General features: G+C 40.7%; 2 protein-coding genes and 1 long non-coding RNA gene across 3 annotated transcripts in view; 1 reads left to right on the top strand and 2 right to left on the bottom strand.

The window, feature by feature from the left end:
* LOC149270170 (uncharacterized) overlaps positions 1 to 23,436 on the top strand; it is a 120,683-nt gene that overhangs the window by 51,510 nt on the left and 45,737 nt on the right. The window lies entirely within an intron of this gene.
* Positions 1 to 23,436, bottom strand: part of klg (klingon) — a 66,721-nt gene that overhangs the window by 35,030 nt on the left and 8,255 nt on the right. Inside the window, exon 2 of the mRNA XM_018000694.2 lies at positions 12,998 to 13,448. Coding sequence (XP_017856183.1) covers positions 12,998 to 13,154 — 157 coding nt within the window. The 5' untranslated portion in view covers positions 13,155 to 13,448. The remainder of the gene's footprint in view (positions 1 to 12,997; positions 13,449 to 23,436) is intronic.
* On the bottom strand, positions 1,930 to 3,460 carry LOC108609025 (very long chain fatty acid elongase F). Its single transcript, XM_089461889.1, has 2 exons — positions 2,669 to 3,460; positions 1,930 to 2,603 (listed from the first exon to the last, which is right to left on the bottom strand). Exons 1-2 carry the CDS (start codon positions 3,065 to 3,067, stop codon positions 2,085 to 2,087), a joined length of 918 nt encoding a protein of 305 aa, XP_089318015.1. The 5' UTR covers positions 3,068 to 3,460; the 3' UTR covers positions 1,930 to 2,084.

The following is a 23,436-nucleotide window of genomic DNA, read 5'->3' as shown; positions in this document are numbered from 1 at the left end:
AGTCAAACACAAAGTCACCCGAGCTCACACAGCCGGGCTAGGGTATCTGTGAGCGAGGGCGTCAACTTGTCCAGCATTAGCAGTGCATTAGCTGCTCGCTGCATTATTAATGCCCTCGCATGCTTCTTCGATTAGCCGAGTCCAACCTCAATACTAATTGCGTTGGACTGTGTGCGGCACTGTTTCATGGCTCGGCCAATTACTGGACACAGATAAGTTTCAACATGTGCGTGTCTGACTCCGACTCCGACTCCGACTCCGACTCCGACACCTGCTTCGGCTTCGGCCTCGACTTCTACTCGTACTCCAACAGCCCAACTCGAGCGGCCACTGCGACCCCCTCGACCTGTTGCATGATGACCCAAAGTTAATTACTTTGATTTATTCGTTAATTATTTAGCTGCCGTTGTTGTATGCGTGTTTGCCTGTCACAGATTTCAAATTGCACTTAATTACGATTCCATGTACTTACAAATTAACAAAATTGCTTAGGGAATGAGTGCGCAGGTGTTTCGAGGCAACTACAAATGCTCGACGAGCAATGAGAGCATATATTTAAAAGTGTTTATTGTGACAAAAAAGTTGTGTGCGCTCGGCTCGGGCATGCACGACTAGCAGATACCCTGAGGCAGGTTTGAGAGTGTCTGAATCAGTCTAGGCCTCCTCTATAAGACGTACCCTAACCCACATATATGTATATGTTGGTAGTGGAGTCATTATTGCTACTTATACATCCCCTACAATGAACAATAGCTTGACTTAACTCTGGTTCTAGTTGTGCGATTTGAATCAAATTTATTAGTAAATGTATTTGATAATCACATTTGCGTGCATACAAAATTTCAAGACTCCAGCTTGGTAAATAAGACACTTTTTAGATTTGCGGGAAGTCTACTAGAAATACTGAGAAACATAAGTTTGCTATATTTTCTCGTACTTGTATTGAAATAGATGTCACAGTGGCTTTGTGTGAATTGTTAATGTAACCTTCACACTTTACTGAAATATCGATTAATATCGATGACGAGCATATAGGATTTCCTTGTGTACCAGCAGAAGAACACATGAGGAATATGTATTTAGCGACTTTCTAGAAATTATATATCTGCTCAGATCGCTTAATACATCTTCTACTTATTATATACATCACCACATAGTCGTACAACGAGTACAGGGTATACAAGTTATGTGTTTTTTCCGCTCTTGATATCTCATTAAAATAATACACCTTTTACATATACGAGTATATGCATATACACATATATGTGGGGAGAGTAAAAAGTATTTAAGGCCGATATAATCTCCATTAAATGAAATTATAGCCGAGATAATGGCGGCAACAAATTTGCATTGATGAAAACGATAAAAATTCTTAATCGCTTTAAATCCGTGGCGGAATTAAGGCAAATGGAACGAAACGAATGAAAAACTGCGAACTATCAAATTGATATTAAATAATTTACAGTACAACATTTGCATTCGCTTCGTGCTGCAGATGTAGTCGATGCTTGTTACAATTGCCATTAAAGATGCTGGGAGCATTCTCTCTCTCGCTCAGTCACGGTCCCTCTCTCTGTCTCTCACTATTGGGGAACATGTCTTTTGAGTTTCCGTTCTCAATATTTACGCTTGGTTTCGGCTGCCGAACTTTATTATTAGAAAAGTTTTAATGTATTTGGCAAAAGCAGAAGAGGAAACAAGGCACGAAAAACCCGAAAAACCCCAACAGAGAACAGAAAGAAAACTGAAAACAGGAAAAACATGGTCCGCATCGCAGTAGGCAACCAAATTTGAAGTGGGAAATCGAATGATTATCGATTGATTGGTCGGAAAACCTTAATTCAATCAAGGTGGCTCGCTCGGAGGTTTGCTCTGCCTGCTGCTGCCGCTGCCCCACTCGGAACGGATGGAATTTGGAAGGCGGCTCAATTCAAGGCCAGTCAAAACGATGTTTATTCATATCGGGTGAGCTTAGGCCGACTACGTATGTATATGTGTGTGCGTATATATCGGTGCATATTTGAATATAGATGCATAGGCATAGAGAACTTAAAACTTAGAATTTAACTTTGTTGCCGTCGAGCTCAACTGAGTTTCGCCTTGGCCTCTGCTGATGGCGCCCTCGCCTCAGTCTCAGTCACAGTCACAGTCACAGTCTCAGTTTCAGTCTCAGTCTCAATCTCAGTCTCCGTCACAGCGGCCGGCTTGGACTTGCGTATGTAGGTCTTGTAATAGAAGTCGAAGAACATGGAGAACATGAAGATGTTCTGTATGAAGCCGACGAAGGCGATCATGACTGGGAACTGGCAGGGATTGCGCACGATGACGAGCAGGAAGTGGAGCGTCAGGTAGCCGAACTGCAGCAGCTGCAGCTGGGTAATGTGACGCTTCCACCAGAGCAGGTGCTTCACGGCGCCCAGCGAGCTGGCGAAGTAGTAGGCGTACATCACGGAGTGCACCAGGAGGTTGATCACGCCCAGAATGGTGCAGTGCGAGCCGGCCAGGAAGGTCATGAACACGGACACGCCGAAGACCATGCCGGCGTGGTGGTAGACGTGCAGGAAGCTCACCTGCGAGTTCTTCTTGCGCAGCACTATGAACACCTGCGAAAGAGGAAGCAAACATGAGCTAAGCGGCGCTCTGCTGACGCCTGAGGCCCATCACTGACCGTGTCGAAGAGATCGAGGTACTTGAGCAGGTAGTAGCCATAGGATGCGTAGATCAGTCTCATCATCTGCGGCGTCGTGTTGTGGTGCTCCACGGGCTGGCAGCTCATGCTGTAGCCGGGCTGCAGCACCGAGTAGTAGAGGCCGTAGACGAACAGCAGCGAGTTGGCCACCACCTGGACGACGTTGTAGAGCTGCATCACGAACTTCAGCTCGAAGGGCTCCCGCTTGGCCATCCACTTGGGGCCGAAGTGCAGCACGAATGCCAGGTATGCGGCGATGATCAGCAGCACGCTGACCCAGTTGCTCGTCAGCGGCAGATGGGCGACGCGCGGGTCCTTGTGCTGGTCGTACAGATCCCGCGCCAGGTAATACAGGTGGGTAATCACATTTGGCGCCATCGGACTCACAGGACTCTCTGCAACTGCTACTGCTACTGCTACTGCTTCTTTTACAACTTCTGCTGCTTCTTCTGCTTCTGCTCCTGCTCCTGCTTGAATGACTACACGAAACACCTCAGCGGTTTGCACAGCTCGAAAGTCGATGGTCTTCTGTGGCCAAACAGCGCGGGTAGCTCCACGTACTCAGCTGCTGCTCGCTGGGGACGGCTGCGTATGGTAATGACCGCTAAATGAGAAGCGCTACCAGCGCCCCATTGACCCGGGAGCTAAATGTTGCCAGCAATGGAATTTCAGCGCTTAACCATTGGCCCCGCCGGCAGCCGAATGACGACAGAACGATGACGCCTTCAATACTATGCGCTAATGCCGATCAATATTTATCTACAAGTTTATTTAGTTTCATTGCTGAAACTATTACGAAATGCCGGAATGTGTTATATAGCTTATGTGACAGCTCAGAGAGGAGGAACATGGAGTATACTGGTTTTTGTATACACTCTTCATATGTCTTGCGAGAGTGAAGGAATCTTAACCATGATGCGCTGCTATGATCTGTGAGAGGACCCCTATTATGACCAAGCTGGAGTGTTTCACAAGTCAACAGTAACTTTTAACTGTACTGCTGAGTTACTTCACAGTACTTGGCATTTGATTAGGCAATAGACATACCCACTCATATAGTAATATATAAAGTAGCTTCCTTTATTTTCATCTTCTTCTTTTTTATGATTATTTACAGTATTACTTTGGGTTTCTATAGGGGTTCTATAGGCTAATTTTATATTTTATATTACCTCTAAATTCTTATGAATATATAAAATGGAGCAATGCTTCTGCTGATTGTTAATAGGCAATTCGAATTTCGGCAAAAGATCAGAAGGCGAGAGTAGAAAGTCGCATTAGTTCATAAAGCCGAAATTCGTATTACATTAGATATATCATAGATATATATATATTATAGATGTACTATAGGATATTTATACCCTGAACCCATTTTCAATGGGAAATCAGGGTATAATGGTTTTGTTGAAATGTATGTAACAGGGAGAAGGAGGCGTGGCAGACCCCACAAAGTATATATATTCTTGATCAGGGCGACGAGCTGAGTTGATTTGGCCCTGTCCGTCTGTCTGTCCGTCTGTCCGTCCGTCCGTCTGTCCGTCTGTCCGTCTGTCCGTATGTATGAACGCGTCGATTTCAGAAGATATAAAAGCTAGAGACTTCAAATTTTTTTTTAAATGTCCGTAATTACAGCGCGCATATCAAGTTTATCATTAAAAATCGATAACTCATCCCGATCTTTTTTATCGATAAAAAACCTTATCGAAACCCAGTTATAAAATTATATCTTCTACACCTTTATAGCTAGAGTCTCCAAATTTTTAATTTATACTTATACGCAATTTATACAATTTCGGTTTTTGTTAAAATTAACCCCCCACCCTTAAATTCACCCCCTGACCCTCACTTTTGTAAAAAGCGTATTTCAAATACTAGAGACTTGTGCTTTAGCAATTACATGCATATCCATGTTATAAACATAATCTAAAAGTTTCATGAAGATCGTACGTCCACAAAAAAAGTTATTAAACAATTAAGTTCTCATAGTAAGCGCTCACTGCCGCCCATGCGTGTATATGCTTGTGTGTGTATATGTATGTAATTGTTTGTGTATGTGTGTGTATGTGTGTGTATGTATGCCCGTCTGTGCGTGCGTGTGTGTGTGTGTGTGTGTGTGTGTGTGTGTGTGTGTGTGTGTGTGTGTGTGTGTGCGTGTTTCTTGTGTAAGCTGAAAGTCGCGAAAAATTATTGAAATAGTTATTACTCCAAGGGTTCAGGGGATCTCGTAGTCGAGTAGTCTCGACTAGAGCTTTCTTACTTGTTTTAAATTCAGTTTGTAGATAAGTTTCCAATTATGAGAAAAAGAAAATAAAATTGTAAAATGGATTCATTGCAATGACTGTCTAAGACTAGAATATTGCAATAATATATACAGTAATAGGTGAGTCATGGCAACCTTGAATTCATCAAATATGAATGCAGCGAAAATCAATTAAATCACTGTGCCTCATCAGATATGCCTATAAGTTGCAGGCTTCCCTCATTGAGGCCTGTCACTTTGATAAACTTTGATTTCCTAATGAATTTAGTTGCCATTCGAAGCATGAACGAGTGTTATATGCATCAGCTGGCCCTGACGGACAGCTCTTGTGCTCTCTGCACGCATCGAAGGACAATTAAGCTCAACTGAACATGGATCAATCTAGATAGGCTAGACGACCTTAGCATACGGCCTTGTTGTTGTTGTTGTTGTTGTTGCTGTTGCTGTTGCTGTTGTCCCTAGCACCTTGTTGGGCCAAGGGGAAACATTTGCATTTAGCTGGCAGCTGCCGTTGAGCGGAATATGACAATAAACGAGCTGCAGCAGCTCATTTGCACAAATAAGCCATAACCGCATGACTGTTGGTGGCCATTCGCCATTCGTTGGTCTTGGAACGTGGCTTGTTGGCAATGTAAAGTGTGCCGCTGGTAGTGTAATAACCATAATGCCAACGTTTATGGCCACAGCAAACAACAAAAATAATAATGGTAATCATTTCGCCGTTCGCCGTTCGCCGTTTGCCGGAAGTATGCAAATATACGAGACGACTGCGCTGATGATGTCGATGTCGATGTCGATGACGACGATGACGATGTCGCTTCAGCTTGGCCAAGGCCTTGAACTGCTTCAAGGATATACGAGTAAATGGTCAGTCCTTGGGCCGTCTTTCCGCAAGCCACCTTGAGCCGTTTCGCCTCTACTCCGTTTGCTCCATAAATGATGCGTTAATGAACGTGCCACACGGCCAAGTAAAGCGACTGTCTCTTGCTTTCTCTATCTCTCTCTATTACTCACTCTCTCTCTCTCTGTAATCATGGCTCAGTGAATGAATATAATAATAATCTCTCTTTTGGCAGGAAATGAAGGGAAATTCAACAGGAAACTTTTGTGACGTGCTGCAAACATTTCGTGCCACATAGCAATTCTCTCTGTGATTACATGTGTGTATGTGTGTGTGAGTGAGTGTGTGGATGCCTCTTTGGTGGCATTTCAAATATTTAATTTTTATACACTTTTAGAGCTGGTGTAAAACACTTATGAGTTGTAAGCAAGGTTCGCCTGGCTGGCTAATTTGACCACGTCTAGACTCCAGCTTAACTTGTTTGACTTTGCTCTTTTCACGCATCGAGATTATTTTTGGGTGCTATTGAAATTAGAGAGGTGCAATTCGAGCTCTATCTTCTACTACTAGCTATGCCTTTGTCTGAGCTGAGTTCCGGGTTTTAGAAGGATGCACGACACCGAGACACCGAAAGCACATTAGGGAGTGTCACATATTTTCTGTATATTTCAGAGCATTACCGCTTGAATTTTCATTTTATATTTCTTATCACAAAATTTAGCAACTTTAATTTTTAATATTTCCAGCTCAAGCTTTTATCAATCTGCTCTCCAACTCCTGCTCCTATTCTATCTATAGCTCCTCACCTATCCACAGCCCGTCTCTCCACCTGCATCTATCTCACTTGAATGTATTGTATTGCTATCAGCATATTACTTTCAATGGGCGTGTTAATTAGCTCACGCTGCAGTCCGCTTGCAAGACAATTGCCAACAACTGCTCCCTCACCCACTCTTAACGGTTTGAGCAGTTGCTGCAACAGTTGCGACTATCGCCAAAAGGCAATAAAAACGCTTTCGTGCTGTCGTCATTACACAGCCATTTGCATTTCAAGAATGTAAGCGTAAACGTAACTGTAACTCTGCAGCTGTTGCTAATTATTGCCGTGATAATGACTTCAGCTGCGCCGAGGCGAAGTTAAATGCCAGAAAACTGCAGAGATTTTCCATGTGCTTTTGGCAATTGCCAATTGCCATTGATTTTTGCCTCAGACGGAATTTTATAAAAAATCTCACTTTGTATTTTCTGTAGCATATTTTTAGGTACCAACTAACGAGGCATGCAGAGGGAGTAGCTGCAGTGTCGAAACATTTCGCTCTCTTTGTGCTCGTCGCTACAAAGGAGCTGGGCCCTGAGACAGCTTAGCTCATTGAATGGAAGGTGACTTGAATGGAAAAATGTTGCTATAGACGGATGTGCACGACTTTGAAATACCCGACTGCACCATTGATTTCTGTAAATATATTAGCTAATGTTAAATGAAAATGTATTGGGATAGGAATTGATTTTAATATTTAGGGAAAATGGGAATCAGAAATAGAGTGTTTCTCATGTTTGTACTTTAGGGAGTCTCTATATCATGTATTTGATTAAATACTTCAGATATCAGAACCAGAATCCAAGTCAGGTAGACAGTTAGTTCTAGATCATATGAGATATGCTATGTTTAGGGTATATCGATATTTATCGATTTCGTAATATATGTAATTTATCGAATAGTTACTAAGAAAACATGAGCTCTCAAAGACTAGACTGCTCAGGTAGACGGACAGACAGATGAGTAAAAAAAACTAGTATACGATATGGACTTAAATAATAACAAGTCCAGGGATAAGGCTTAAGAATTCTGGATTTGCACAGTCTCGCTTCTACCTGAATAATTATGTCTACAGACCGTCAGGAGACGATCTAAACACCCACTCAACCAATTAATCGTTGAGTTGAAGAACTTGAGCTAAATTTCAATTTGAAATAAATTTGGTTTGCTTTGTGAATCACCTTCGCAGATATATGTATATCAATAGCTATGTATCTCTCTAGTTGTATAAGAAAAGACACCCACGCAGCTGACACCGTTCGAAATTTATATAGCCTACTATTAATTCGAAATCAATCAGATTTATTTCGCTATCGCGCACAGGACACAAGAAGCCAAATCCCAGGCACTGCCACCAGGCACGAGGGCAGTAATAGAAACGATTTCGTAAAAATATGACAAACAATCAAATCGCATTCGTGAAAAGCCGCAACAGAACATGCCAGCTGAGCCAGAGATTTGTTGCCCAGCTCCAGCTACATCTACAGAGCTGGAACCGGCCTAGTCAACAGCCCAAGTGCTGGGCGTTGTCTGTTGTTGTTGTTGTTGTTGGTGGTGTTGCTGTTTGTTAGTTAATGGTGATGGAGGCGCGGTTGGCGTGAAGTAGGAAAAATAGCTGCAACAGTAGCGGCAGCTGGAGTAAGAGGATGAGGATGAGTAAGAGGAAGAGAAAGAGAGCCAGAGTTGTAGGACTGATGAAAATTTATTGCTGCCAACATACCCAAAGGGATTCGCAAATATAATACTACAACCACAGCGGGGCGTAGCCCAGCATTTGGACGGATGAGCGCGCGAACAGATGGCAAGCAGGCGTCGACGTCGACGCCGACGTTGGCAGCGACAGCGACAGCAACAGAAGGCAGGCAAGGCAACTGCATATAAACACGTACAACATGTCATGCAGTTTGCCTGCTCCCTGTTCGCTGGATCTGAATCTCTATATATATGTATTTATATGGACTATGCGCTCGTTGCTATGCTAACATGTTTCTCATGAATGTGTATGTGTATGTGTGTGTGTGTGCCTGGAATGTGTGTTGCAGGGGCGTGTGTATGGCAAAAAACTAAATCTATGAAAAAATTTTTACAAAAGCAAAACATATAAAATGCGGTTTCGCAGCACAAAAAATCTGTAGAAAAATCAGAACAAACAAGAATACTGCGAGGCCCTAGTGAACGACTAGCAAATACCCTGTGAAGGTTTCTCTAGATTCCGACTGCTAATTGCTATGCATGGATATAGGATATGGATATAGGCTGAGTTAACTCTGTTTATGGAGAAGACTAGTTGATTATATTTTCTGGGTAGATATATATGAGACAAATAGTCTGTGCTCTTGAAATTTTAATTTGATTCTACTCACTTTGACTTAGAATGTCTAATGGATCTAAATGGAAATGGAAATATTGCCTAACCTAACACAGAGGTCTATATATATTTTTAGAGAGCGCTAGCTTATATAGTTTTCAAGGTGCACTGCAAAATCAGCGCAAAATTGTTATTATTTTTGAATATTACAAGATTCCGTTTATATATTAAAAGAACAAATTTTAATTGCCATGCGTTTAGTGTATAAGCAGATATATTTCAAATTTCAAGCTAGTAGCTTTTGTAGTTTTCGAGATGTGTGAATTATATATATAAATATATACAGCATCATAACTCATTCTGCTGTTCTTCTAGCCTCTTGCATTCAGTGCATACCCACTTCACTCCCTTCACAAAGGGCATACAAAATAGATGTATACATACACAAGTGTGTATGACAGCTAGAACATGCCTGTAGAGGTTCATCCTCTCACCTCGACTCACTCGCTCATCCAATCTCGGCCAGTGTTGCTGTACATCGTGCTCAGCATACACGAGCGCCCGAGCACGCACTCTTCATGTTTTGTTATGAAAATTTAAGTGAAATCACTTAAAATGCCAAACAAAACTATCAAAGGGGCGGGCCCACCAGGCGGAAGGGCAAAAGAGAGAGCGAGAGAGACAGAGAGAGTGAGAGGAGTCTTCTTCCTCAGGCAGCTCTACGTGTGATGCAGTTCACTATTATTTGCAATAACAACAGTATAAACTATTGTCAGCTGATGTGTGCTAAGTGCTTCTTTGCTGCGACTGCTGCGAAGCCTGACTGCGAAAATGGGTCAGCTCCACGAATGTGTGGCACAAATCTCACAGATGCTAAGGACTTTTCAGCTAATGCTGTTTGGCTGCTCGATGAGTAATCCAACTACCCAGTGGAGGCCATGCCGCCAATTTGCAGCGGAAGCTCGAGCGAGTGCACCCACTCTATACGCAACAACACACACACACACACATACATATATTTGACGTTGTCAATAGCTACGTTTTATTGCCTTGTCCTTTACACTCAAGAACAATAGAGAACTTTCGCAATGGGCGCGACTCTCACGCTCACGCAGCTAGCTAAAAAATTTATGATCAGTGACAAAAGCACATTTCCACCTGTGATATACTTTTACAGCTACTGCTGCTGCTGCTGCTTCTGCTGCTCACTTGTTTTCCCTCCCTCTCTCCCGCACTCTCCCCCTCGCTCTTCATCTCTCTGTGTACGTCTATTATTGTTGTGTGTTTTGGTGTTTTTTCTTTGCTTTTTTTTCGTCGCAGCGTACACGCCTTTTCAGTGCCATTGTTACGGACACGCCTCCCGCCTACAGGTTGACGAAACAGAAAAAAAACCAACGTTGGCAATTCCAGGCTGCTCCACGCATCGATGGTCCTTTTATGCGCTTCGCAGTTTTCACATATTTCTCTCTTTTTTCCTGTGCGATACTCGCTCGAGGAGTGAGGCGGGGTATATAGGTTTTAGGGGTAAAAATTGATAGTTTTAGAGAATCACTAGACTGCTCTAAAAATTGAATATTGCACATTGAAATATGACAGCTGGGGGCGTGGCACATAGGCTGCAACTTGGACACCAAAGTGGATGGCTATTTGGAATTTTTAAGATCAGCGAGGCATAATCGGCTTTTAGTATAGATTAGAAACAAGTTTTAAGAGTTTGGGAAGAGTCTGACAGTTGAGCCTCCCTCTAGATGCATTCAAGGTTTAGCTGTAGGCGTGTCATAGAGATAGACCCGCTCTAAAAATAGATCCACGTACGCTAGATGTGCTAACGAGTATTACGCAATCAGTTAGGCCCCATCGGCTAGCATGGCCTTTACTTGTTTTGTTTTACGCGGGTTCGCCTTGGATTTCAGCGATAATGGAGACAAATGTTGGGCTCTTAAATTTATCGATTGGTCGGTCGGTTTTTGTAGAAGTTGCTAAGGCAAAAAATATGGCCCTGGCATGTGAATTTGTTTTTATAGCCAAAGTCAGGTGGGCAGGTGGGCGGGTGGACAGGTGGACAGGTGGACGGGCGGGCAGGTGGACTGGGCGGCCAGATTTAATGCTTAAAGTCGCACACCTGAACTTTCAATTTATTTCGTGTTTTCCATTGCCTAATAGAAGAAAAGCAAAGTCGTCGCCCAAGATAAACTTGCGGCCAAGATAAGCCAAACTATTTGCGCAATGTAACCAGCATTTCCCATCCCGGCGTAGTTTCAAGAATTCGCAATTTTGCGACTGGCAGGCCCGGCCGGGCCGGTCCGGAGCGGAGCGGATGCTCTGTCTGCGTCTGGTCGACGTCCACAGGCTCTGGTCCCGTTATAAACTTTCGAATTGAAAGTTCATCGCATTTTGGCAGCTGTTCCCTTTCGCAGCTGGCAGGCAAATTTGTTGAAACATTTGTTAGGTTTCATCACAGATTTTTAAATTTCTGCTCGCATTTCCTTAACGCCCTTTTTCGGCCAGAGCTTCGCATTGTGTGCGCTTAAGCGAAGTTTTCATGTTTTTTCACGCTTACTCAGCTCAGCCACTGCGGTCCGGTTCAGAGCGGTTTGCCAGCGATTAGGGCAACGTGCTCAAGGGCCACGCCACACGGATTTAGTTAGCATTTAAATATGCTCGCGATAGCTCCACGAAATGCGTGCTCGCGTATTTTCTATTATGCAGAAACATAAATGCAACTAGCCTGGCCTGAATGTGGCTCGAGCGGAAAAAAGGGGTGAAATTCTCAATGATGGACTGTGAAATACCCGGTAAATCGGCTTAGTGTTTGGTGTTTAAATAGAAGCAGTTATTATATAAACTAATGTAGATTACACAAATTTGTATAATTAGAAAAAAAAAAATGATGTGTAGATTATGCAAAATTGTAAACTTGTTTCGAAATATACCGGACTATGATATACCCGGTATTGTACTTAAGAAGCGGTTGTATATAAATATTTTAAGAATCCAATACATCGAATTCAATTTTATATAAATTACATTTCTCATTATCTTTCAATATACGAAGGACTCTGAAATATGTAACAATATGTTGGCTTAGTGTTGTATATTTATATAAATGAATATTTGATGTTTTATATATATGTAGACTGAGATATTCCAATTATTGCATTTCATATTCATATATAAGCAACTATGAAGGAACGTAGATATAGTGTAAAATCATATAAGAGTCTGGCCCTGTAAGCTCATATGAATGAACTCTTATTAAATTAATTAAATTTAAATTAAATAATAGCAAAAAATATATATATAATATCCTTAACTCTCTCTCTATCTCTCTCTCTCTCGTCTCACTCACTGTCTTAGCCTGTCTTGGAGCGATGGTTAATTAAAGGTTAACAGTGAAACTCTCGTTTTATTTTATAAATTTGTTCATATTAATATTGATTTCACAAACGCAAAGAATTTTAGCACATATTTTTAAATTCACTTAAATTGAATAGCTATAAGCGAAAGCTTTCAAGCCAAGGAAATTACACATTGAAATCAGGAAATTAAAATTTTGAAATGCGCAGCAGAGAAAGCAAATTGCATAGGCAAACAAACGACATTTTTGCATGAAAGACTTGAAAGTTTTGACAAAAAGAGGAAGAACTATATAATTTGATTTACAAAGAAAATATACTAAAATACTTGGCTATAAGCTGATCTTATGTTAAAGGATAATCTAAATGATATACAGCCTATTATTTACCAAGTTGTACAACTTCTAATTCCTCCTTTTCACTACACAAATTTACAGGGTATACTTGATGCAAAGTGTTGTTGAAACATGAATATTAAAAAAAAAAAAGTATTTATATTTATATATATGAACTTGTACACGTTAAATGCATAAGCTCTGGCACGGGGCTGGCATCACTTCCAGTTGCCTAACTTCACCTAAAGTGCCAGCGGCCACTCATGCTTTTAGTGGCATGGAGCAGCTTTTGTTCAGCCAACGCTGGGGTAGAGTGAGCGAGCGGGAGAGTATGTGTGGGAGAGAGAGAGAGAGAGCGGGTTTGGGAGACGGCACGTTTGTGTCTGCTTACCTCGATTCGAAATGGCAGCATCGGCATGGCAATGCGCGTGTAGCAACCATGCCAGGCTAATTACAATCAAAATGGAACAATTCATTTTGCGGGGGCGTCGGCTCGTTGAGGAAGTCGCTAAATTCCCGCGACGTATGCTACGTAAAATGATTCTCATTGTTTTGCCTTTGCCAGTGCTAAACGCATACGCAGACGCAGTCGCAGTCGCTGTCGCAGTCGCAGTCGCCGTCGCTGCCTTTAGCTGTAATTGCTTGAAGTGGTCTCGCGTTGTGTCAACTGTAATTGATATGGTTTTTAAAATTCTCTTGCGCTGTGCTCTGGCTGCTGTCTTCTCTCTGCTTTTTTAAAGTCCTCCCATAATTTTTTCACTCAATTTAATTTGCCTATGGGAAAAGGTTCTTTATGTTCACAATTTTAGATCACTTCAATGTTCAAGAAGTCTTGAAATTATCTGAAAATAGACGACATATATACATGCATGTTAATTAAAAACATATAAATTTATATACATATGACATGTATATTTTTTAGGTATCTGAAATATTGCTGAAAATTATTAAAAGTATTTGAAATATTTGAAGACACTAAAAATATTAACCAACTATTTTTTAATATATTCCGAAAAATATAAAAATAAATACGAATTATTTAAAACTCCTTCAGAATTAAATGTATCAAATTTTAAAAACATCTAATAAGTTTTAAAATTCCTTAACTCACTCAAAGCTTTCAAACTTGCTTGTTCTCAATACATATATGCATCTCAAAGAATTTCTAGCTTTATTGACACTCCAAGAATTTCATCACGTTTATCAAGCGGGCTTATTTACGCAGCAAAGGCTGGTTTTTTAATAATCCCTGGAGTGCAAACTTAAAGAGAACTTAAGAAGCATGTGCAGCCCATATTGGGGGACGCAAAAAGCCTAACGGGGATGAGGGCCAAAGTAAACGAAACTTTAACAGTAAAGCTCATAGTCAAATAACGAATTGCTCTTAAGGACATACTCATGTATGCACACACGACCCCTACCAGGGTCCGCCCAGCTCTGCCCAGCTCTACTCTGCTCTGCTGTCATATTTAAAGACAAAGTTTTACATAATTTAATGAGTTTGCCTTTTGTAATGGGCAAGCAGCAGGACCAAAAGCTGGCCACTGCATGTGTGACCCTTGGCTGTGGGTAAGCCCAAGAAAAATAAGCAAACAAAAAAGTTCAAATTATTTCATTATCACTTTCGAGCAGGGCAAAAAACAACAGAGACTCGAAAAAAGTAAACGACGAAAGCAACTAAGAGCGCGCTTGCAGCATGTGCCTGACCTGAAGATACCCTGACCGAAATGTCTACCTATGTGTGTGTGAGAGTGTGTGAGAGAGAAGCTTGTCCACATATACAAATATTTCTTCTCACACACACATTACACAAGCAATGTTAAGGACACAGCGTTAGGTATATAAAGTAAAGGTATGTATAGTAGTCTGATTGAACTCTGGATCTAGCTGTACTATCTTAATGAAATTTTCAGTACATACCTATAGCATCTGACTATACTCATGTCTTAAAACTCTACTCTCCAGCTCTTGTAATTTCTGAGATCAAAAATACCTCACGAACAGAGCTATAGAGTGGCATGCCAACATAGCTATATTAATGCATCCCACATATATAAATGGTTGCTTGCTCACTGATATCGCCCTTTTCTATCAGTGGCTATAGCGTTTGCACAAACCCATTATACCCCATTTATCCATTTTCTATGAGTACAGGGTATAACAATTGCTTTAAAGCTATAAAATTCGCTTCTTTTTTTGGGGAACTTGAAGCTGAGAGCTGCGGGCGAGACGCGACTGCTCATAAAAAATAAAGTTATAAATTTAGATTAGTCCGTGCCGAGCAGAGCCGATAGAGCCGAAGGAGCAAAGCAGTCTAGAGGCAACAGTCCACAGTGTACGGTCTATGACGGGGCCGGGCCCCTTGCAGTTGGCAAACCCATTAAAGTCACTGCGCTTGTGTTTAAGAGTACGTCATGTATATAATTATCTATCGTATTCATTATTGCCATGGATAGCCAGAGGCGGCGCAAGGCTCTCTCTCGTTGCTGCCCCGCTCCATGTCCTGGAGGAGCAATAAAATATTTGTATCTATTTCGTACGTTGCACAGCTCTGAAGCGAGGTGCTGTCATACACACACACACACACACACATTCGTATATGTATATGTCTGTATCTGTGCTAGCCATGTAATTACTCAAAATGATGTAAGGTATTTTATGGGAACGGAGGTCAGCAGGAAGTTGGAAGCTTTTATATGTCGGGACTCGGTCTTCTGCTGGCCGAAAAAGCTTTTATCACGTGGTGCTAAAGAGTCATAAACAAAACCGTCCAGTCTGCCATATAAAGAGGCAACGCAGCGGGAGACTCTACAAATAGCCAGCATCCATTGTCCATTGGCCATTGTCATCTTAGACGGTTCAGCATTAGGCCACGTTGCTGTTGGCCAAGGTTATCAGTTTTATGGTTGCATGGCCTACAGACTTATATACCCTGTACTACACCTATGTGAATAGGTAAAATGGGGTATATTGGCTTAGTGCTGGAGTTAATGAAAGACAATGATAGACTCTGCTGAAGCGGTTAAGTATTTCTAATCTTAAATTGAATAAGAATGAGTCGATCTCTCAAGACTGTGGCTCTGCATGCGTAGATCTCGAGAAATATAAGAGCTAGAGACTTCAATCTTAAAGCAATTTTTCTTGTATACTTTACGATATATAGATCTTGGATTTTCTTCCGATATCTCATGACCCTTTCATTATATCGATAAATATTGATTTTTAAAGTTGGGTTACTGTACTCTCTCTCTCTCTCTCTCTCTCTCTCTCTCTCTCTCTCTCTCTCTCTCTCTCTCTTCTACAGGTATCCCGTAGTCGAGCATTTCCTACTCACCTACTCCTGCCCGTTATATACTACATACATACATCTATGGGCACATGCTGTGCGCGTAATTTTCCTTTAGCTTTAATTTATGACACAGCCTCACAGGGCACTCGCTGGACTTATTGCTCAGGCTAAGATCCTGACTTTGATTTTCTGCCTTACGAAATTTAGTTGAAAGGCTATGTCGCCTCTATCGCTGCCTCTGAGATCAACTGATTTATATCCACTGTCCGTCCTAGAGTTGAATCACCTCATCTGCCCGTCGCATCATCTTTAAGTGCTTCGCATTAACATTTTACGTGCGATTGCAGTTGGTTTTAGAATTTTCGTTCAAGTCATTTGCCAGCTAACGTTAACTTTTTGGTGACTTTCGCTTTTGGCCAAGTTCCGTTCGTTCGTTGGTTCGGTCCTTTTGGCCAGCATATAAATTGCACTTTGCGGTATAATTGCGAGCTACAAGTTGCCTGCGCAATTAGTTTTTGCTGGTTAAACTGATTTTCTGCCAGCAGACGCTGACACAGGATGAGCCCCAGTGGGACGTGAATAAAGGCGAAACAGAAACAGGCGGAAGGCAAAAGCCAAGTCTTTTGTCAGTCAGTTTGCTGTGGCCGACAACCAAAACTTTAAAATGGGTTAATTGCATTATAAACTAGACAAACAAATGACAAACAAGTTCTAGCCGCCCCCCCACTCCCTCCATCATCACAATCCCCCACACAACACACACAAAACAAAAAAAGTCACTAAATAAATTGGAACAGCTATTTGCTATATTCGCCAGAGCCCGACTCAGATTCGATTTAAGCAGCTGAGCTCTAATCTGTCTCTTGCGCTCTGCTGGGACACCGACTGCAGGATACTCGTTTGCGTTTCCAACTGACTACAGACTTAGAAATATTAGTTTTTTTCCATTTACAGAAATAGTCAACTGTACAAGAGATAATGGGTTTGTCTGAATTTATGTTAACTATATATATTTCAACATAATTATAACTAACTATATTAGAACTCTTATAATAACTAATGTGCTAAGCTCTGTGAAGCAGGGCAGATTAACACATTTTTATCTTTATCGACATCCACGCTCAGTTTTAAAAGCTTATACAGCGCCAACTCTGCTCACATATTTCCCTTTACACAACAGTTATCAAAGCAAATTAAATTTGAAGTAGAAAGTACAGTACCGTCCAGTTGATATAGCAACAGAAAAAATATTGATTTTTATGCTCAAATAAATCACCAAAATTATTTGCGTTAAGCCATCTGCAAGCTGCATTTGATGTTCGATTGGACTAAATATTAAAAAAAATGATATTGAGCAAAGTAAATATTTCATTATTTATTCCAGAGTTTTCCTTGCTAAATCTGCCTTAGCATTCTGCTTAATTTATTTCTAGTTAAATATTGCAGTTTTATATTGAAGAGCTTGTTTGTATAAATGCTTTTAGGCACTGCATATAATAGGTAAATATTAGGCTATCATCTTCGATCTGTAACTCGCTTTCTATATTTGCAATAGATGTGATTATATACACTAAAATGTTGCTTATAGTAATAGTATATAGAAGTCTACACTATCCTCTAGCTATAGTACGTCCTGTTGCAAAAGCTATGAATTATCAAACACGACTTTATTTATATCCCAGTCTATGATCCCTGGAATATGTCTACCTTATCATGTTCCCACAGTCAACCCTCTTGAGCACATGAATATATTGAATATCCCAATGCAAATTTCCATCTCTTTATCTACACATCTATTCCCTATATATCTACACCCGATTAACCACACCCACCATATTAGACATCGCTTTATACGCATTTCAGATGCTTTTGCTTACCCTCACACAGTAAGCCCCGACATCTACATAATTCATCCATTGATCCCCACCAATATGCTCGTCCTTCACAGACACGAGCGAGCGTAATTAGCAGCAGCTCGTTGGCTCAGTCTGGTAAAGACAATAAATAAGCGGAGCGGAGCTCATTTCATGCTCGGCTGCAGTCACGTTGAGCAGGTTTCTGCTCCTGAGCTGTGCAGCAGCCTATGAATGCATTAGCAACGCAACAAATTCGAGCTGCGAGCGAAGGACACCGAGCGGGGGGCGGGGAGCATGTGATATCGAAACGATTTCAAATGCCTTTTATCTCCCGCTGGCTGAGGTTAAAAGTTCAAAGTTCGCGCCGCAAGTTCAGCGAGTCAAGCAGCGCTGGGACACACACGCGGCGACAAATGCGTGCAACTTTGACGGGCCTAATATCTGTGGGCGAGTCTACGAACTTTCTAATAGAAACGAACTGATAGAAGATTATTAAAATTTTCCGAACGAATGTGCACAAGCTGCACAGTGCAACAGTTTCTCAAGTATTTGGCTGGCTCAAAAGGTTATCTGCCGCTGTCGCCATATGCCATAGAGAGATGCCATCGAGCTGACAGAGAGTGAGAGAGTGAGCGAGCGAGAGGGTGAGCGAGAGGGGAGGAGAGATGCCTCTCGCATACTTCAGCTATGAGTACTCGGTCTGTAAAATTTTCTAGCCAAGCAACGCACACACATGAAATTTGCTGAGCTATGCGATATGCTGCATATTTATTAAAGATTTCTATAAAGTGAATGACAGCTTAAGCTCAAGCTAGAGAGCCCTTTGTGGCTTGGCGAAATAATAGCTTCATATAGTTAACTGGAACAGCCTTTGACTTTACCTAACTGATTTATATTGCACACTAGGTGCGTAGTATCCAGAGATACGTCCAAATCAATTAACCTTTATTCTCCTCCATTGCGGTTGCTGCTTTGGCTTTGAGGTTTGCCTCATTACGGCTATGCTGAAGAGGAGTCAGCATAAGGCAGAGATTTACCATAGACGAAAGCAGGTTTATGGTAAACATTTTACTTGACAGCTTTTGCACTGCTTTTTATATTCAAAGAGATCCAAGAGATTCCAAGAGAATCAATCCATTTAGCTGCTTTGACTAGAAATTGAACGAATTCAGGTGACTTATAAATCATTCAACTGTACGTGAACGAGTATCATATGCTCCACTGCTTCAGTCTTACTACCTGTAGAATAATGGTAAGCATGAATAATACTAAATCATTACTGCTAATTCAATAATTCTATCAGACAAACTTATTGAGTTATTCAGAAATCAGGGAAAATTTTATGTTTGAGGTATTTCTATCTGAGAATGCAAAAATTCTTAAACAAACAAATCCATTTTCCAAAGAGAGCCCTATAAATGCTGAAAGTACTAACAAAGTTCTTTTAGCCTTTTTTGAAAATTCTAAGAAATCTTGTTTACCAACAAAATGTATCTCGAAATGTATATAGGATAGCACAGCAGGAAAAGGACAGCCAGAAGGAGTTAGGGCAGTTGTTCTGTAAAGTCAACAGAAGCTTTGTCTTTGATGTGACAAAAACTCAAAGTAAGTCCAAAAAGCTCAGTTGTAAGATATTTTAAGAAAGAATATCTTATAATAAGAATAATCTAATTTCAAATCTGCTTAGAGTACTGTAAAAAGTCTTTCTTCATAAGCAAGTGATGTTATCCTTAGAGTTAGAGTGTTTCGAACGGTTATCGATTGTGAATTTTTAGAAATATTTGAGTGATGTTCTACGTATTTTCAATCTGAGTAACAGTTATATTAAAATATTTTGTGGGATCAAATGGCATTTAAACATAAACGTAACTCGGTTACATTCCAGATTCTAAATTGCTTTAGCCATTTGACAACCTGCTGACCTCGGCAACTGGTAACAAAAAGTTATTGAAAGTCATTTGCAATAAAAAAGGAAAATGCCAATTGAAAGCCATAAATCCAATAAAAACAAAAATCTAAAAAAATGCAGTATATAAAATAAAAAATAGCAATCGAATCAAATAATTTAAATTTATGCCAGAGCATAAAAATTCTTTGTTTAGCAAGCTTCAAAAATTTTCAATAAAAACCAATATTCTCTATTTAAAGCTAATTGAACAATAGAAATAATCAGAATATAAAATGTAGGATAAAGAAAAGAATTATTATATAGCCATAGATATAGTAGAGACAGACTGAACTCCAATTATTGAAAAACAAAATTTAAGAATAAATGAAATGTATTAAAAACAGTATAAAAGAAATATTAAGATTAGCATATATCTTATAAATGAAGATTTTTTCTTATGTTTTCTTTCTTTTTATGTCAACTCATTATTGTGAACTCTCTCTACATACTTCAATGATTCTTTCTCGTCTCTTTCAACCCGTTCCGTTTGAATGAAATAATTAAACCAAGAATTTCCATATTTAATGAGTTCAGGATAAAAACACAAAAGCCGAGAGCTGAGTTAATTAATTGTTTATCAAAAGCCTTGACCTCAACAACAACAACAACAACAACAACAGCAACTGTTGATTGGCTAGCTAACATATAAAGCCCCATCAGATGGAGTTGGATAGGCGACAGGCAGGTCGGGCCAGACAATGTAATTATTCTATTCAACTCATTAATTTTCAGTGACACACAGACAGGCGCTGTCCTCAGGTAGCAGTGTGTGAAGAAGTTCCTCGACGATTCCTTACAAATAGCCAATAGCAAGAAATGGCCCGGGGACTGTAATTTACATGGTCTGCACAATAACCGCGCACCTGTCACGCCTGACAGCGCAAATCGAGCGCGGGCGGAGGCAGCGAACGAACGAGTGAGCGAGCGAGTGGGGTAGCCCTCGGGTATGGGCTAGGTAGGTGTCACGCCCAGACAGTTAGACAATGCTCACCTTTTGTTTACAGCCACAGCGACAGCTCCAGCTCAAAGTGCACGACACACAATGACACTTGACAAATTGTGTTGGCAGAGCAACTGTTTAGCTTGACGAACAACTTGTAGATCGGCTTGTCAGATTGGCTTTACATATCAATAGGCAGCATGTGAGTGATGGTCGGAGGGGAGGGCGAACGGACGAGGGGGACTGGGCAAGCGAAAAGATTCACCTAAGCCTTGAAATCATGCTCGATGAATTTCCCAACAATTAAGGCTCGATGGCTTTTTGCTTTAAAACTTGGAGCCCGACAGCGTCTTGATTTGCCACGCCCACAAATATATTTACTGTAGTTTTAGAATGGATAACTAACTAAATCTGGGTATGCTTTCAGGATAGATCCATGTGATAAATCCAACATGCTTCATCCAATTCAACATGAGCTTAACTTTGGTATATCTTTTTTTCCGATTTTTTTCATATTATTATTAGACTATTTTAAATTGTCTATATTCAAATATCAAATTGTCTATATTAGATTATAAAAAAAAAAAAAAAAAAAAAAAAAAAAAAAAATAGTTGTAGCTAAAGAAAATAAAGATATAATATTAAATGACTTGAAGAGCTGCAGACCTTACTAGATTCCACAAAATCTCATGGGAATATTCGATAATTATAATAAACTTGATCTGCCCTAGCGAAAAAAAAAAACCCCGACATAGATACAGAATATATATTTTATTCCCATTGTTTCTATGAATGTTATGTTTCATTATTATGATATGACTATATCAGTAACTACAATACTATATTTATTTTTCTATAATCTATATTATTTCCATAATACACTTTTGTCTCCCATCACAAGTTTTTACTTGTAATATTTTGTAATAATTTTGGGGAACTTGTAAATCTTCCCCTTGATATATATACAATTTGTATCGAATTTCGAATCCCTCTTCGACGATTGCCGCAACGAGCATAAAACTATTGAAGAAGGCAACGAATCTAATGCGTCTCTCATGAATTCGTTCACTTGCTGCGAGTTAATTAATTGAAATTTCAATCGCCGTTGCTCTGAATGGGGCGTGTGTTAAGGACTCACTCAGGAGTAGCCCTGCGGCTATCTCGCTTAGGCAAACAACTCTCGACTCGCATGCAACGTGATGAATTCACTTGGCCCGGCTAAAACGTGGCAACTTTCTGCAAGACTTTGTACTGGTTGTCAGCAGCACTTGTTAAACGCTTTTCCTGTTCTCCTTTCGCTCTCTCCTTTGTTATGGTAGTTTTCATAAACTTTCCCTCCGTGTGTGTTTGTGTGTGCGTGCGTGTGTGTGTGTGTGTGCTCGTGCGTGAGTGTGTGTGTGACACAAAAGCTGTTGCTTGCTTTGCTACTTAGGCGTTAGCTAAATGCTTTGCCCGCTGGGGTCAGGCACCAGACACGTCCTCCTCCTCGTAGGACCCTTGTGCCGCTCACAATGCATGGCTGACTGGCTTGCTGGCTGGCTGGTTCTTGGCCATTCCATAGACTTTGGCTCAGTGTTTGGCGGCCATGTTGCTTGTCGTTGGGTTTTTTCCTTTTCTTCCTCTTTGCAAACAATGTTGACTTCCTTGCTGCTATTAACTATAATTACCGCATTAAACGCCAAAGTGTCTTAATATTCAATTATAAGTTTCTTTTTTCATCGAATACATTGTGCTATTTGTGGCGTGATGTGGGAAAAACTTTTACTAATATACATTTCAACCGATTGTTTATATACTCCATAATAACAGCGGGTGTGTGGAGGGTACATGGGTTTTGCGGTCAACTTTGTAAAGTAGGCCTGGCTGCATCCATGTGAAGTCGTCTTGTCGGCCTATTCTTTCTTTTCCTTTTCCTATCCGTTGTTCCTTAATTGACGAGTCTTCGACCTTAAAGGGTAACTCCGTTCATTACTTTTCCTACTCTACTCACAAATTAAATTCGATCAAACTATCGATAAAAAGCCGCTATGAACTAGTCTTATCGGCCTGTCCTCCTTTTCCCCCTTTCTATCTCCTATGTGACTACTCTTCGAACTTTAAGGGAAACTTCATTCGTTGCTTTTCCTACTCCATTTATTGATATATGGTCTGTTTTAACGATCGATTTTCATCCTTTCATCCGTTCTTCCGTTTTTATTTGACTAGAAAATTCGATGATTCGATAACATACTACGAAATCGACTTTGGCTAATTGAGCATATTTCGAAACTCTTGAAGTTGAGCTGTCTCTCTATCATATATAGTTAGTGGATCTATAAGTGATACGACAATATTTTGAAAGGAAATCGTATGTGCCTAACTCACAGGGTAACTGCTAGTCACATACACCTATATATACTCTCACTTGTGCCACACTGTCTTTGTGTACTCAGTTAGCCGCCTTAATGACGCTTGAGTGCGTACAAATTATATCAGTAAATCTTAATGCTTCTATTGCTTTTGATTTTGTGCCAAAGCAAAGGCTGGCCGAGTTTCTGTCGACTCTTTGTACTCTATCTATTGAACGCTTCATGGCCGGGCCGGGAAGTATGTGCGCCATTTGTTTTATTGCCGCATCGATAAAATAAATTGTATGTGTGGCCCTTCCGGCACGGCTAATGGCCACAAGTTGAAAGTTTCGACATCGATGGCTGATTTTCGTTACGTTGCCAAATAGATAGAGACAGTCAGAGAGAGTGAGAGAGAGAGAGAGAGTTGGATGGAGAGGGATGCTGCGAGAGATAGGTCTAATGAAATT

The sequence above is a fragment of the Drosophila arizonae genome, chromosome 2 (genome assembly GCF_054131065.1).
Source record: "Drosophila arizonae isolate 15081-1271.41 chromosome 2, UAZ_ARI_1.0, whole genome shotgun sequence".
In the NCBI taxonomy this organism is placed as follows: domain Eukaryota; kingdom Metazoa; phylum Arthropoda; class Insecta; order Diptera; family Drosophilidae; genus Drosophila; species Drosophila arizonae.
The sequence above is the reverse complement of the archived record's forward strand: the minus strand, read 5'-3'. Positions and strand labels throughout refer to the sequence as shown.